Here is a 16,125-nt window from a genome sequence, read left to right as displayed (position 1 = left end):
TATGATTATTCATGTTGTAATGAAATTGCTTCACTTTCTTTTAAAATTCCTCATTTCATTGCCGCTTATGAGTAACTGATGATCATCACTGACTTCTGGATCTTTATATATATTGAAAACTGCTAAATCATAATCTTTCCATGTCAAAACCAATAATTTCTGATTGGATAAGTGCAGATCTGAGACAGTTTTGCCCCACTGTGGTGATATTACTTAGAAGTCTTAGTTCACAACAGAGGCATTGGCTTCACTTGCAAGTAGCTTGTTATGTAGTCAGTGAATACTAAACATGCTTCAGGAAAAAGCGTGTCTGAGAAATGTCAGACTGATGTTTTTATTGAAATGAGCAATTGCTAAACAGCTTGTTTTGAAAAGCAAATGCTGCTAGCAGTTAGAAACCTATCAGCATGCTATACTTGGTGTTGACATGTTTGTTACTAGTCAGCTGAACAGGGAGTGTATGAAATGAAAGCTACTTTGTTACTTGTAGCATATGTCACCATTAGTTTTGTTGAGACAGAAAAATGGAATTCATCGTTGTGCTTGACTCGTAAGTAACCATATTTATCCAAGGAATACAAAAATGTAACAACATTGCTTTCTAGACATTACCAATTCACTGTTCTTGGATGAATTAACTCCAAATTATGTTATTACTGAAGACCTCTACATTTTATAATTGTAAAATCTACTGAAATATATTGGTTTATGAGTGTGGAAACAGAGATGTTCTGTTACTTCACTAACAGAATCATGAAATGTTGAAAAACTATATTTTACTTTTATAGGACAGATTCATGCAGTTTTCCGCAGCCATGGTTACTTATTCTCCTGGGAAAATCAACCAACACCAATTGCACCTTTGAACTGGTTGGAGGCCAGAAAGTATTGCCGTGATCGCTGTATGGAACTTGTCAGTCTTGAAACTTTGGATGAGAATGAATTTGTGAAAGAAAAAATAGATTCAGGTAACAAATTATTTGCCCTTTTATGTCCACTGAAGAATTTTTATTTCAGGTACTATAAAATGTAGAGATATACACTATGTGTGTCCATTAATGCCCAGTGAACAGATATTGCCAGTAATCTCAAACTTAAAGTTACTTTAAGCAGGACAGTATTTCACAGGTGATGAGCTATTTACTCATAAAAGCAGTTCACAAAAGATATACCTGGAAGTTCTAATGTGCGAGTACAGAAGTTAGAAGCATTATCCTCACCATTTAAGATGCATTTGCTTCATCTCTCAATCAGTAGCTATTCAAAAAAATAGTTTTTGTTATGTCCTATAGTGTTAGAACAAAATAAATTCACTGTGGAATGAGGACAGTAACCTCCTGCTTATGAGGTTAAGATGAGAATGTTTTTGTTAGAAGTGTTCCTTTACGTACTGTACCTTATGTTGCCACATTTAGAATATCCATTTTGGTATTTTTTTAAATTGTGTCAGAACACATGAAATTTATTTAGTAAAAGGGAAGTTGTGAGAACATGTTTCTTGTGTGTGGATCTTGTAGTTGTATGTTTTACAACATATTGGGAATATTTAGTCCATTAGGACAACACATTAAGTCATAGATGGTGTTTTAAGCAATCAGTAGAAATATTTTTGAGCTGAATAGTTATATCCACTGCTTAGGCATGAATAGTGAACACTTTTATTTATTTATTTATTCATCCGTGGAACAATAAATATTGTATGGATGTCGTCAGATTACAACACATGAGCACACATTTACATTTACAATTAAACAGGTTTCTCGTATTTTGTGTAGTTTTTATAACTAGTCATACACATATTTATAATTACATAATATTTTGGTGATAATGTCATATGTTGCTAATAATCTACATCTATGTTAAATATTCTTTTACAGTATAACAACTTTTACTTACTAAAAAGGTTTTAAGCTTTTGTCGGAAAGTGAGGGGCTCATTTATTTCTTTAATTTCTTGTGGTAATTTGCTGTACAGTTTTATCCCATTGTAAAATATACTTTTTTGCGTCTTTGCCTTGTTCTTTCTATCTAGATGGAGGTGGTGACAAGCTCTTGTTTCATGGTCATGTATTAGGCTTTTTGTGTTGTACATGTTGAGATTTTTCTTAATGAACATTATGTTCTGAAAGATATACTCACAAGAAACAGTTAGAATTCCTAGCTTTCTAAATAATTCTAGACAGTGGGCCCTGTTGTTGCTGTTTGTTAGTATCCGTATGGCTCTTTTTTGTACTTTGAACACAGTTTGTATGTTACTGGCACTTGTTCCCCAAAACATGATCCCATAGCTGAGGACTGAGTGTAGATATCCATAATATGTTATTTTAAGACAGGTATTATTGCATACCGATGCAAGGATTCTAAGAGCATAGCATGCTGTGGATAATTTCTTTGCCAAAATGTTGACATGGTTTGTCCATTTCAGTTGGCTGTCTACATTCATCCCTAAGAATTTGGTACTTGTTACACATTCTAATTCATTATTATTAACTTTTGTTCTAGTGGCATTGTGTTTTTTGTTCAATTGGAAGTTAATATAGTTAGTTTTCTTTACATTTAGGGTTACTTTATTTTTTAATGACCAGTTGTGGACATCATTGAGAGCCTCGTTTGCTCTTTCTGACAGTTGTGTTGGATTTTCACCTGTTATTACTATGTTGCTGTCATCAGCAAAAAGTATTTTTTCGCCATGTCTGATACTTTGTGGGAAGTCGTTAATGTATATAAGAAACAATATTGGGCCTAATACACTTCCCTGTGGGACGCCTATATTCACATTTTCTGGGCCAGACAGGTGTTTTATAAGGGAATTGTTTGAAACTTGTGATATCTCAACTCGTTGAACTCTGTTTTCCAAGTATGATTTGAACCACTTCTTTGTCACACCTCTTATTCCTATTTGCCCTAATTTATGAAGTCAGATTTTGTGGTCAACTGTATCAAAGGCCTTGGACAAGTCTAAAAAGATACCACTTACATTTTCACCTTTGTCCAGTGCTTCTAAAATTACTTTAGTGAACTGTGCTATAGCATATTGTGTGCCTTTTCTGGGCCTAAAACCAAATTGGTTATTGGAAAGAAGATTATATTTATTCAGGTAATTTAGCAGTCTCTTTTTGACTAGTATTTCTATTATTTTTGAAATGATAGACAGTATAGAGATCGGCCTGTAGTTCTCTACATTTTCCACATCTCCGTTTTTAAGGGTAGGTATAACTTTTGCTTGTTTTAGGTACTCCGGAAAGTATCCAGATTCGAAAGATTCACTAATTATGTCTGTTAATGAGCTCTTTATGGAGTCTATACAATCTTTAATTATGCAGACTGGGATTTCATCAAGTCCTACTGAAGTTTTATTTTTTAGTTGGTGTACTACTAGTGCCACTTCCCTTTCTGTAGTTGGCAAGAGCACCATTGAAGTTGTTGGCTGGTTCTGAGTAGGTAAATCATACGTATCTGGAAATTTCTGCTGTAATTTTTTTGCAATACTACTGAAATATGAGTTTACAAAATCATCTAATTTTTTAGGGTTACCTACTAGTACATCTTTGTTTTTAATATGTGAATTGAGGTCCTTTTTAGCAGAGTTAGATGTTTCCTGTTTGACGATGTTCCAGGCTGCTTTGCTCTTGTTTTCAGCTTCAAGTAATATTTTGTTGTTTGAAAGTTTTTTTGCGGCTAGCAACACCTTTCTGTAAATTTTCCTGTATGTTTTGTAGGATTGCAGAACTTCTGGGTTAGATTGATTATTTTTTATGGAGTTGAGATATCTAAGAGTTTCTGAGGATTTTTTGATACCTGTAGTCACCCACTGATTTCTCTTTGTAGTTTTAATTTGATAAAGAGTTTTGGGAAACATCTCTTCAAATCTGAGTTTAAAAATTGACATGAACTTGATAAATTTCAGATTTGCATTGGTTTCTGCATAGACTTCCCTCCAATCTTCATATTCTAGCTGGGATTTAAACTGATGCAGGGCTGATTTGGAAAACATTCTTTTGTATGTACAAAGTTTAGGAGGAGTTTCTACATGAATGTTAGTTTTTAAGATCTGGCAGAGGTGGTCTGCTAGGCCCAGGTTTTGGACAACAATATGACATTTTTTTGCTATCAATATCTGTAGCTACATGATCTATAGATGAGGAGGATTCTTTCATTATTCTAGTTGGACAATTAACAAGAGAGGATATTCCATAACAGCTTAGAATATTCACATATATGTTGCTAGCCTTATCAGGCTTCATGATATTAATGTTTAAGTCACCACAGATAATTACATTTGCTTTTGGTCCAGTAACCTTGTCTAAGCTTTGATTCAGTTTTGAAAAGAATATATCAAAGTCTTCACTGGGAGAGCGGTACACACACAATATGACTAATTTTTTTGCTATGCCAGGTCCTATTATTTCAACAGCGGAAAGTTCGAAATGTTTGTCCTCACCTAGATCTAAAAGATCATATCTTACTTTAAATGACATACCTTTTTTTACATAGATACATGAACCTCTACCATTCATTGAGATTCTGCTATAGTAACATGCAAGGTCAAATGAGGCCAATGCAATGTGTTCAATTTGCTTCCCTTTGCACCGGTGTTCAGTGACACACAAAATTTGGCTACCAATTTTTCCAATTCTACTTCTAGCTGTTGTGTTTTGTTCTTTATGGCTTGAAGGTTTTGGTGAAACACTGTTAGGCATTTGTTTTCACTTATCTTGGTGGCGCCTTTCCCTTTAGACCTGATGCTAAAAAATCCTTTAGATGAGCTGGTGGCATGGTTATTATTCTGTTGATGACAGTGGAGGTGAGTCTGTTGCCGGTTTGACTTGGAAGTTGGTGTATCTGAAGGTATCTGCCTTATGTTAGTCTTGTAACTGAGGCCGGGTACCAAAATCCTGCAGAGTTGAAAGTTTCCTGGTTCTTGTGCTTCTTCTGTTTGCTTCTGTTACTGCTGATGATGGTGAAGCTGGTGAAAAGTCTTTCACTGTTGAAGACTGAGGAGCGACCAATACTGATGAAAGGTCATTGGCTGTTGGCACATCAGGCGTTTTTTTTCTTGTTAATGATGCAGTTGCGTAGTATGTAGCTGCTTCTGCTGAAGCTGCTTTGGAAATTTCTGTCCTAGTTGAATCATTTATCTCAGCTGTTTTTGAAGAAAGTGGAGATTCTAGTGCTGGACCTGTTGTCAGTGATCCAGTTTCATTTTCTTGTTGGAAATTTTCAGTTGCTGTGTTTGGTGGTGGAAGTGGTATGGTCGTGCTATTCTTTTCCTTAACTGCCTTCACTGCATTAAGGATTTCTCAACTAATGAATGATTTTCCGAGTTTATTTCTGTGAAGCCCATGCCTTGTAAAATGACTTCTCTCTGCGAATGGTACGTCCACATATGTGGCATTTGGGAGGCTTCGGCAGATTTTCTCTTCCTTTATTATCTCTAAAAAAGGATCCCTATACAGACTGTTACCTGATTCACTAATGAACACTTTATGATGCTATGCTGCCCATCTGAGCCATATGCTAGATTTAAATATACTGATGACCTGCCACTCATAATATTTCCAGAAACTGAGAGAGTACACTATGAATACAACATCACAGCAGAACTTCCTTCTTCCTAAACTTTTCTATACCTGAAGTTTTATTGCTATAATTACTGCTCTTTCCAATCACTTACAAGTTCTCTGTTATATCTGCAATAATTTTTTTCTACCTACTCTCCTGCCAGCCACAAGCACTGCTTTCCTGCTGTCACCAACACACTCAAGCCTATTACATATTTCCCTGGTATCTAAAGATGTATCCGAAACACACAGACCTTCTCTTTATGCTCCTATATTAACCTATCCCAGATGTGAACTCAGCAAATACCAATAGAGGGTCTCATTAGCACCTCAGAAATGTCTAAATCAAATTTTCTTCTGTGAGACCTCTAGTAACATTCACTGCAACTAAACCCACCATTCACAAACTTATAACTGATCCATACTTTTCATTCATGATCATAATTCACTAAAACAATAAACAACGTAAATCAGTAATGACTCTGATATCTGTCTTTACAGAAACAAAGTAGCTACACTGATTCCTACTCCCTTCTATACATGGGGACCAAGTGAGGTGGCACAGTGGTTAGCACATTGGACTTCCATTTGGGAGGATGATGGTTCTAATCCTTGTCCAATCTTCCTGATTTAGGTTTTCCATGATTTTCCTAAATCACTTAAGGCAAATGCCAGGATGTATTCTTTGAAAGGGCAGGGCTGATTTCCTTCCCTATCCTTCTGCAATCAAAACTTGTGCTCCACCTCTAATGACCTCATTGTCACTAATCTTCCTCCCTTGCTTTTTCTTTATGGTAGTAGCCATTACAGAAAGCAAGATTCTTGTGATTACTGATGTCAGAGGGTTACCTTTTTAGAGCAGAATCTGAGTTTAGGAAAGACATTACAATAACAGAAATGCCCCATAAAATCTTTAAGAAGGCACAGAAAAGTAAGATGTGCTTATTTCATCATAAAATTAGAGGACTAAGTAATATATGGTAGAAGACTTTTTTGCCTGTTTGGAAGGTCTACAGAACTCTACAAAGATAATCGTGTGCCTGTCTGAACACCACTTAATTGTAGGGTTAGAGAAGTTAAATATAAAGAAATTGTAACTGTATATTTATCCCCACTGGGGAATTTTGAACTGTTTGTGAGGGCTATGGATGTCTTACTGTACTATGTGCCAGACATCAGGAAGTAGTTAATTGTCTGATGTGATTTCAATGTAGATTTTCTAAAGGACCCTCATAGGAAAAATGAAAGGGAAACCTTATTTGTCTCTTGTAGTTTGTTCTTAGTTATTAACTGTGAAAGACAAGTGCATAAAGATAGCAGAACTAGAAATATTTTGCGCAGGTAGTTAGGGTAAACAAGACCAACCCTTACAATGTAGATTCCCCTCATGGACATCAGTTACAATAATTACCAACTCAGAGACAGAAGTTTTTAAGAATAGTTTGCAGGAGATGGACTGGGAACCAAATGCTGAAACAAAACTTAATCTCTTCTATAATGAATTCATAAACTAACTAGAAAGAACATTTAAGGTCCTCACAAAAAGCCATGGATCACTTAGAGGGAGAGGAAAAGGGAGTTGCACATTACAAAGTTGCTCTAAATTACTAAGAAAAATTATTAAAAAACATGAACATTATGTCAGAAATCAGTAATTCTGACAACAGACTTAAATCTATACAGAATGAAGTGAAATGAGAGACAAGGCAGTAGGTCACAGATCAGGATAACATCATTATTGATTTAAATGAGAGCACCATAAATGATCAGCCACTGGTAGCATATATATTTAATAATCATTTCCTAACTCCAGCAGAAAATACAGGGTGTCCAGGAGGGATATGACAGGAACAAGCATTCATCTCAAGAAAGTCTCAAAAACATGAGCTCTAAAATGCGTAACTTATGAGCTATATATACTTCTTCATCTTCGATACTGTAGCACAAATCTATTCTACTGTAAGCTCTTTTCTTGCCATATTTTGGGAAGAGGTAGTATGGACCAAAACAAGAAAAGAAAGTCTTGTAAACATGGCCATTAAAATGCGTATCTTAAGAGCTATGAGCACTTGTTCAATAGAAGACATGTGTTTATAGTAGGAAGCCTTGAATTGTCATGCCTCCTGGGACACCCTGTATAGGCACAAGCAGTTCAAGACAAAAATCAAAGCAATATGTTTAAAAAGCAGTTCATAAAATTCAATGCTATGGATGTGTCACTCACATTTCCTTCTGAAATTAAGAAAATAATACATTTGTTCAAAAATAAAAGCTCATCTGGATTTGATGGTGTTTCTAACAGAGTACTAAAGAATTTATTTATTTAATTACAGTGTATGATCACAAAACTGTCATCAGAGTATAGATTTTGGTCCATAGTGACTGTCTTCAAGTATGTCTGAAAAAAGAAAATCAAATCTAATCTTGTAACAGTAAATTATGACGTAATGAAAAGGTACTAATTTCAAACATATCGAATACATAAGCATAATAAAATAGTGACACATGTGCATTTAAAATATACCTTAATACTATAAAGGTAAAGTGACATTGTCAAGAGATCCAAGCAGAATTACATAGGCATCATCGAACAGAACCATTGAAATAGTGTGAGATCAGCCACATTTCCAGCAGAGTCATAATGTGAATGCTGCTACTACTCAGAATAAACTGGGAAGCAATTGCAACTGAAAAAACATTTTTACAATGTAAACTTGTCAGATTTTTCTACAGTGTGCACATTAGACAAATACACAGATATGCAATTAAATAAATACACACAAAAAGGTAGAAACTATTCTGAAATTAGAATGTTTAATACACTATCAGAGGTATAAAAAATAAATATAATATATTAAAAATCTAAACTGAATTATTTTCTTTTTAATTAGTAAAAAGGAAATTGACAAGTGAAAATATGGGATGCTGAAAAACTTCAGATAAAAGTAATAATAGATCCATGTATCAAGTCTGAGGAGCTAAGAAAATTGCATAATAAGTGAATAAGAGAATAAAGCCCAACAAGCAAAACGTACGATTAGAGTAAGTAATCAGTTACTTTTGTTGGCATAGTTGCCAGCATGGGGCACAGGCAAGTACTGAATGGAGAACACAACCACCAGAGGGTCTTTTGTACATTGTGATATGTTGTGTCAAGAAAAGGATCACAAACTATTGTGCTAGTCAATTAATAAGATCAGATACAGCATAACATACATTATAAAACAGGGAAACTGAACAAGTAGGATGACATGAGCAGCATAACAAAACAAGGAATATATTTAATGCACTCTGTCAGAGATAATGGTCAGGGAAGGTATACATAATAGAAATATTAGGTGATTAATGTAATACATTGTCAAAGAAAACGTATTAGGTGTTGGGTTCCAAAGTTTCTTTGTCTGTTGGGCACTCTTCCTGGCTTTTGCCTCTTGCTCCAATAAATTTCAAGTTCCTCCAATAAATCGAGAGCATGCCCTTTTGGCACTCTGTAGAGAAGAATATGCATACTATTCTCCATGCTCTCCCTAATACAGACAATGTCTCCAGTGGTTATATTCCTCCAGTCAGTACGTGCGTATACTGCATTCCAGCAGCTAAGCCAACAGAGCTCTCTGATTTCTTACTCTAGTCCTAAGTTTTGTTCATTTTGCTGCTGTTTATTACTTGCACTATAATTTTAATGCAATTTTTTTATATCTTTAAACTTGATGCATACATATAGTATTGCTACCTTAAATTGCAGCTGTTGTTTTTCAGCATCAGATATTGTCACTTATCCATTTCATTTTTAATTTATTTTTAAAAATTTAATTTAATTTACACTTTTACTGTATTTCACTTTACTACCACAACAACTTAAAACATATTGTATTTCCAGAATAGTTTTTACATAATTGTATACTTTTACTTAATTGAATATTTGCAATTTTGTCAAATTTTAACAACAACTAATTTAATTTTAACAACAGCTAATTTTATTTAAATCTCTTGACAATACCACTTTGGTTTTATTATATTATGATATGTTTTAAATGGATATGTTTCATCACATTTTTTAAAGTTTATGTATTCTATAAGTATGAAACTACACTCCTGGAAATGGAAAAAAGAACACATTGACACCGGTGTGTCAGACCCACCATACTTGCTCCGGACACTGCGAGAGGGCTGTACAAGCAATGATCACACGCACGGCACAGCGGACACACCAGGAACCGCGGTGTTGGCCGTCGAATGGCGCTAGCTGCGCAGCATTTGTGCACCGCCGCCGTCAGTGTCAGCCAGTTTGCCGTGGCATACGGAGCTCCATCGCAGTCTTTAACACTGGTAGCATGCCGCGACAGCGTGGACGTGAACCGTATGTGCAGTTGACGGACTTTGAGTGAGGGCGTATAGTGGGCATGCGGGAGGCCGGGTGGACGTACCACCGAATTGCTCAACACGTGGGGTGTGAGGTCTCCACAGTACATCGATGTTGTCGCCAGTGGTCGGCGGAAGGTGCACGTGCCCGTCGACCTGGGACCGGACCACAGTGACGCACGGATGCACGCCAAGACCGTAGGATCCTACGCAGTGCCATAGGGGACCGCACCGCCACTTCCCAGCAAATTAGGGACACTGTTGCTCCTGGGGTATCGGCGAGGACCATTCGCAACCGTCTCCATGAAGCTGGGCTACGGTCCCGCACACCGTTAGGCCGTCTTCCGCTCACGCCCCAACATCGTGCAGCCCGCCTCCAGTGGTGTCGCGACAGGCGTGAATGGAGGGACGAATGGAGACGTGTCGTCTTCAGCGATGAGAGTCGCTTCTGCCTTGGTGCCAATGATGGTCGTATGCGTGTTTGGCGCCGTGCAGGTGAGCGCCACAATCAGGACTGCATACGACCGAGGCACACAGGGCCAACACCCAGCATCATGGTGTGGGGAGCGATCTCCTACACTGGCCGTACACCACTGGTGATCGTCGAGGGGACACTGAATAGTGCACGGTACATCCAAACCATCATCGAACCCATCGTTCTACCATTCCTAGACCGGCAAGGGAACTTGCTGTTCCAACAGGACAATGCACGTCCGCATGTATCCTGTGCCACCCAACGTGCTCTAGAAGGTGTAAGTCAACTACCCTGGCCAGCAAGATCTCCGGATCTGTCCCCCATTGAGCATGTTTGGGACTGGATGAAGCGTCGTCTCACACGGTCTGCACGTCCAGCACGAACGCTGGTCCAACTGAGGTGCCAGGTGGAAATGGCATGGCAAGCCGTTCCACAGGACTACATCCAGCATCTCTACGATCGTCTCCATGGGAGAATAGCAGCCTGCATTGCTGCGAAAGGTGGATATACACTGTACTAGTGCCGACATTGTGCATGCTCTGTTGCCTGTGTCTATGTGCCTGTGGTTCTGTCAGTGTGATCATGTGATGTATCTGACCCCAGGAATGTGTCAATAAAGTTTCCCCTTCCTGGGACAATGAATTCACGGTGTTCTTATTTCAATTTCCAGGAGTGTAGTTACTTATCGTTATGTCATAATTTATTGTCTCACGATATACATTGTCCGTTAGTTTATATTGTTTCCCTTTTTTTTTGATAGATCTGAAGATGCCCACTATGGAGTGAAATCTATATTTGGTTGACATTTTTTTCAATTGTAGATTAGAACCATAGAAACAAATCTTACACTTCTTGAATCACTGTTTTTATTTATGACTAGGTTGCAGCTTGCAAGAACACTAAAGAATTTTCCCACACAACAAGTACTGTCTTTCCTGAAATATGTAATGCATCATTAACTCAGGGTGTTTTTCCAGAGAGACTGAAAGATACCATTGTTAGACAGCTCTATAAAAAAGATGAAAGGAGAGATGTGAATACCTACCAATCTCTTTCACTATCAACATCATTTTCCAATATGTTCAAGAAGGCGACATACTGTTTGAATAGTATTCTCCCTAAGCAACAACAATATCCTTACAAAATAACAGTTCAGCTATAGAAGAGTTCCTCAATTGAGAATGCCATTTACACATTGGCTCACCAAATTAAACAATAACAAAATAGCTGCTGTTGGTATTTTCTGTGACCTATCTAAGGCATTTGATTGATATCCTGATAGATAAACTGAGGTTTTATGGAACTGAGGGTATAGCCAATCAATAGACAATGTCCCATTTAACCAAAAGCAAGTGGAAAATTGTACTTAAGAAATCAACCAAGCTAAGCAGGGCAGACTCCTCTGACCAGGGAAAACACATTTATGTTTAACACTAGAGTGAATTTTAGGTCCACTACTGTTTCTCATACATACAGTCTTGTCCTAATATACAAGAAGAAGAATTAATTCTTTTTCGGGTTAAACTAGTATCGTAACCAATTCAACATAAATAATATTGAGTAGGTTTCTGCAAATGATCACACTCTGAATTTCAAAAAAACACAAAATATACTGTTTTGCACATCTAGAGATACAATAACAATGATAAATATAGAACACAGTGGACAAATAACAACTACAGTGGAAAATTTAAAATTTTAAGTATCAGTATGAAAAGTTTTTCTTACTTGAAAACATGCCGCAAGACTAATATGCAGTATTCACCGACAGCCATTGTGTAGACATCTGTTTAAGAAGTTAGGACTTTTAACTACTGCTTCATAGTGTATGTATTGCCTCATGCAGTTTGCTGTAAATAACCAACTGCAGTTAAAAAGGAACATGATGTACATAAGTACCATTCCAGAATAAAATATGGCATTCATTACTCCACATTAAGGTTGACCGTACCACAGAAAGAGTGCACAGTGCTAACACCAATATTGGGGTCTCTTATCCCATGATATAAAATGTCTGACAGACAGCACAAAGAAACTTTGAAAACAAACTGAAAAAGTTTCTCCATGACATCTCCATCTATTCCCTCTTGTGCTCCCCAAACACCTGAAGCATAATCCTGGCCTTGCGATATGGACAGTTACGTTGCTGAATGATGCCTTTACCCCTAGGCAAGAATCAAGCATGAATGAATGCGAGTGGTCTGCACATAGTCCACAGCTGTTACAATGCTTTTGATTACTATCACAGGTCTCTCGGAAGTCCAGATCAATCTTGTCCATAGTATAGTACTGCCCTCCACCAACCAGCATCTGTGATGAGGTGTATGTTTTGTGCAGCTGTTCACCTGTATGACAATGAACCTGTACACAACCATCAATATGGTGTAACAAGAAATGTGATTCATCCAACCAGGCAACGCATTTCCATTGATCCACAGTCCAATCTTATCCCATGCCCACAATAATAGTAATTGCTGATGCCACTGTGTCAATATGGGAACACTGCTGTGGAACCCTTGTTCAACAATGTGTGCTGAACAGTATGCTCTGAGACACCTGTGCATGCACCAATATTGTACTTTGTCATAAGACCTGCCACAAATTTTTCCCTATCCAGTTATCCAGAGCGGGCAAGTCTCTGAGCTCCAATTTCTGTGATGAAATGTGGACATCCAACACCTTGTGGTTTCATCTTCCTTCAACCACTTTCTACAGATGGTCATGACAGCAAAATGCAGAGACTCAGCCATTGTTTCTGTTTCCAAGAGGCTCGTTCCCAGGTGCTGAACCATAACCAACTGCCATTTGTCAGAGCTGATTTTATCAGTGAATTTCCACATTTGAGGCCTGTATAGTTGTGCAAATTATTCCCCGTTCATTTCTCCTTCACTTACTTACTTTCTTTATCATGTAACATGCCCACAGTGCCTCCAGGTAACTTTCAATCATGCAATGGGAGGATAATGTCGTTATCAGGAGGAAGAAAGCTGGTGTTCTACAGATCGGAGCCTTGAATGTCAGATCTCTTAATCGGGCAGATAGGTTAGAAAATTTAAAAAGGGAAATGGATAGGTTAAAGCTAGATACAGTGGGAATTAGTGAAGTTTGGTGGCAGGAGGAACAAGACTTCTGGTCAGGTGAATACAGGGTTATAAATACAAAATAAAATAGGGGTAATGCAGGAGTAGGTTTAATAATGAAACTTCCTGGCAGATTAAAACTGTGTGCCCGACCGAGACTCGAACTCGGGACCTTTGCCTTTTGCGGGCAAGTGCTCTACCAACTGAGCTACCGAAGCACGACTCATGCCTGGTCTCACAGCTTTACTTCTGCCAGTATCTCGTCTCCTACCTTCCAAACTTTACAGAAGCTCTCCTGCGAAACTTGCAGAACTAGCACTCCTGAAAGAAAGGATATTGCAGAGACATGGCTTAGTGACAGCCTGGGGGATGTTTCCAGAATGAAACATCCCCCAGGCTGTGGCTAAGCCATGTCTCTGCAATATCCTTTCTTTCAGGAGTGCTAGTTCTGCAAGTTTCGCAGGAGAGCTTCTGTAAAGTTTGGAAGGTAGGAGACGAGATACTGGCAGAAGTAAAGCTGTGAGACCGGGCGTGAGTCGTGCTTTGGTAGCTCAGTTGGTAGAGCACTTGCCCGCGAAAGGCAAAGGTCCCGAGTTCGAGTCTCGGTCGCGCACACAGTTTTAATCTGCCAGGAAGTTTCATATCAGCGCACACTCCGCTGCAGAGTGAAAATCTCATTCAGGTTTAATAATGAATAAAAAAATAGGAACTTGGGTAAGTTACCATGAACAACACTGTGAATGCATTATTGTAGCCAAGATAGACATGAAGCCTGCACTTGCTACAGTAGTACAAGTTTGTATGCCAACTAGCTCCACAGATGATGAAGAGATTGAAGAAATGTATGATGAGATAAAATAAATTATTCAGATATTGAAGGGTGACAAAAATTTAATAATCATGGGGAATTTGAATTTGATAGTAGGAAAAGGAAGAGAAGGAAAAGTAGTATTTGTATATGGAATGGGGGTCAGGAATGAAAGAGGAAGCCGCCTGGTAGAATTTTGCACAGAGCCTAACTTAATCATAGCTAACACTTGGTTTAAGAATCATGAAAGAGGGTTATATCCATGGAAGAGGCCTGGAGGCACTGGAAGGTTTCAGATAGATTATATAATGGTAAGACAGAGATTTAGGAACCAGGTTTTAAATTATAAGACATTTCCAGGGGCAGATGTGGACTCTGACCACAATGTGTTGGTCATGAACTGTAGATTAAAACTGAAGAAACTGAAAGAAGGTGGAAATTTAGGGAGTTTGGACCTGGATGAACTGAAAAACCAGAGGTTGTAGAGATTTTCAGAGAGAGCATTAGGGAACAATTGACAAATACGAGGGAAAGAAATACAGTAGAAGAAGAATGGGTACCTTTGAGAGATGAAATAGTGAAGGCAGCAGAGGATCAAGTAGATAAAAATATGAAGGCTAGTAAAAATCCTTAGGTAACAGAAGAGATATTGAATTTAATTGATAGAAGGAGGAAATATAAAAATGCCGTAAATGAAACAGGCAAAAAGGAGTACAAAGTTTCAAAAATGAGATCAACAGGAAGTGCAAAATGGCTAAGCAGGGATGGCTAGAGGACAAATGAAAGGATGTAGAGGCATATGTCACTAGGGATAAGGTAGATACTGCCTACAGGAAAATTATAGAGACCTTTGGAGAAAACAGAATAACTTGTATGAATATCAAGAGCTCAGATGGAAAACCAGTTCTAAGCACAGATGAAAAAGCAGAAAGGTGGAAGGAATATATAGCGGGTTTATACAAGGGCAATGTATTTGAGGGCAATATTATGGAAATGGAAGAGGACATAGATGAAGATGAAATGGGAGAGTCTGACAGAGCATAGCGGGTTTATACAAGGGCAATGTATTTGAGGGCAATATTATGGAAATGGAAGAGGACATAGATGAAGATGAAATGGGAGAGTCTGACAGAGCACTGAAAGACCTAAGTTGAAACAAGGCTCCGGGAGAAGACATCATACCATTAGAACTACTGATAACCTTGGGAGAGCCAGCCATGACAAAGCTCTTCCATCGGGTGAGCAAGATGTATGAGACAGGTGAAATACCTTCAGGCTTCAAGAAGAATATAATAATTCCAATCCGAAAGAAAGCAGGTGTTGACAGATGTGAAAATTACCAAACTATCAGTTTAATAAGTCATGGCTGCAAACTGAGAATCTGGTAGAAGCTGACCTTGGGGAAGATCAGTTTTGATTCTGTAGAAATGTTGGAACACGTGAGGCAATACTGACTCTATGACTTAGCTTAGAAGATAGATTAAGGAAAGGCAAACCTACATTTCTAGCATTAGTAGACTTAGAGAAAGCTTTTGACAATGTTGACTGGAATACTCTGTTTCAAATTCTGAAGGTGGCAGGTGTGAAATACAGGGATTGAAAGGCTATTTACAATTTTTATAGAATCCAGATGGCAGTTATAACAGTTGAGGGGCACGAAATGGAAGCAGTGGTTGGGAGGGGAGTGAGACGGGGTTGTAGCCTATCCCCGATGTTATTCAATCTGTATATTGACCAAGCAGTAAAGGAAACAAAAGAAAAATTTGGTGTAGGAACTAAAATCTGTGGGGAAGAAATAAAAACTATGAGGTTTGCCAATTACATTTTAATTCTGTCAGAG

At 37.9% G+C, this 16,125-nt stretch overlaps 1 protein-coding gene and 1 non-coding gene across 2 annotated transcripts in view; one reads left to right on the top strand and one right to left on the bottom strand.

Annotated features, from left to right (window-relative positions):
- Positions 1-803: 803 nt before the first annotated feature.
- The window catches only part of LOC124776817, a 98,131-nt gene continuing 82,809 nt past the window's right edge, over positions 804-16,125 (top strand). The window contains exon 1 of the mRNA XM_047251967.1: positions 804-968. Coding sequence (XP_047107923.1) covers positions 905-968 — 64 coding nt within the window. The 5' untranslated portion in view covers positions 804-904. The remainder of the gene's footprint in view (positions 969-16,125) is intronic.
- Trnal-caa lies at positions 13,622-13,696 on the bottom strand. Its single transcript has one exon. It is a non-coding gene; the product is annotated as a tRNA-Leu (tRNA).

Source organism: Schistocerca piceifrons, chromosome 2, assembly GCF_021461385.2.
Source record: "Schistocerca piceifrons isolate TAMUIC-IGC-003096 chromosome 2, iqSchPice1.1, whole genome shotgun sequence".
Taxonomy (NCBI): domain Eukaryota; kingdom Metazoa; phylum Arthropoda; class Insecta; order Orthoptera; family Acrididae; genus Schistocerca; species Schistocerca piceifrons.
The sequence above is the reverse complement of the archived record's forward strand: the minus strand, read 5'-3'. Positions and strand labels throughout refer to the sequence as shown.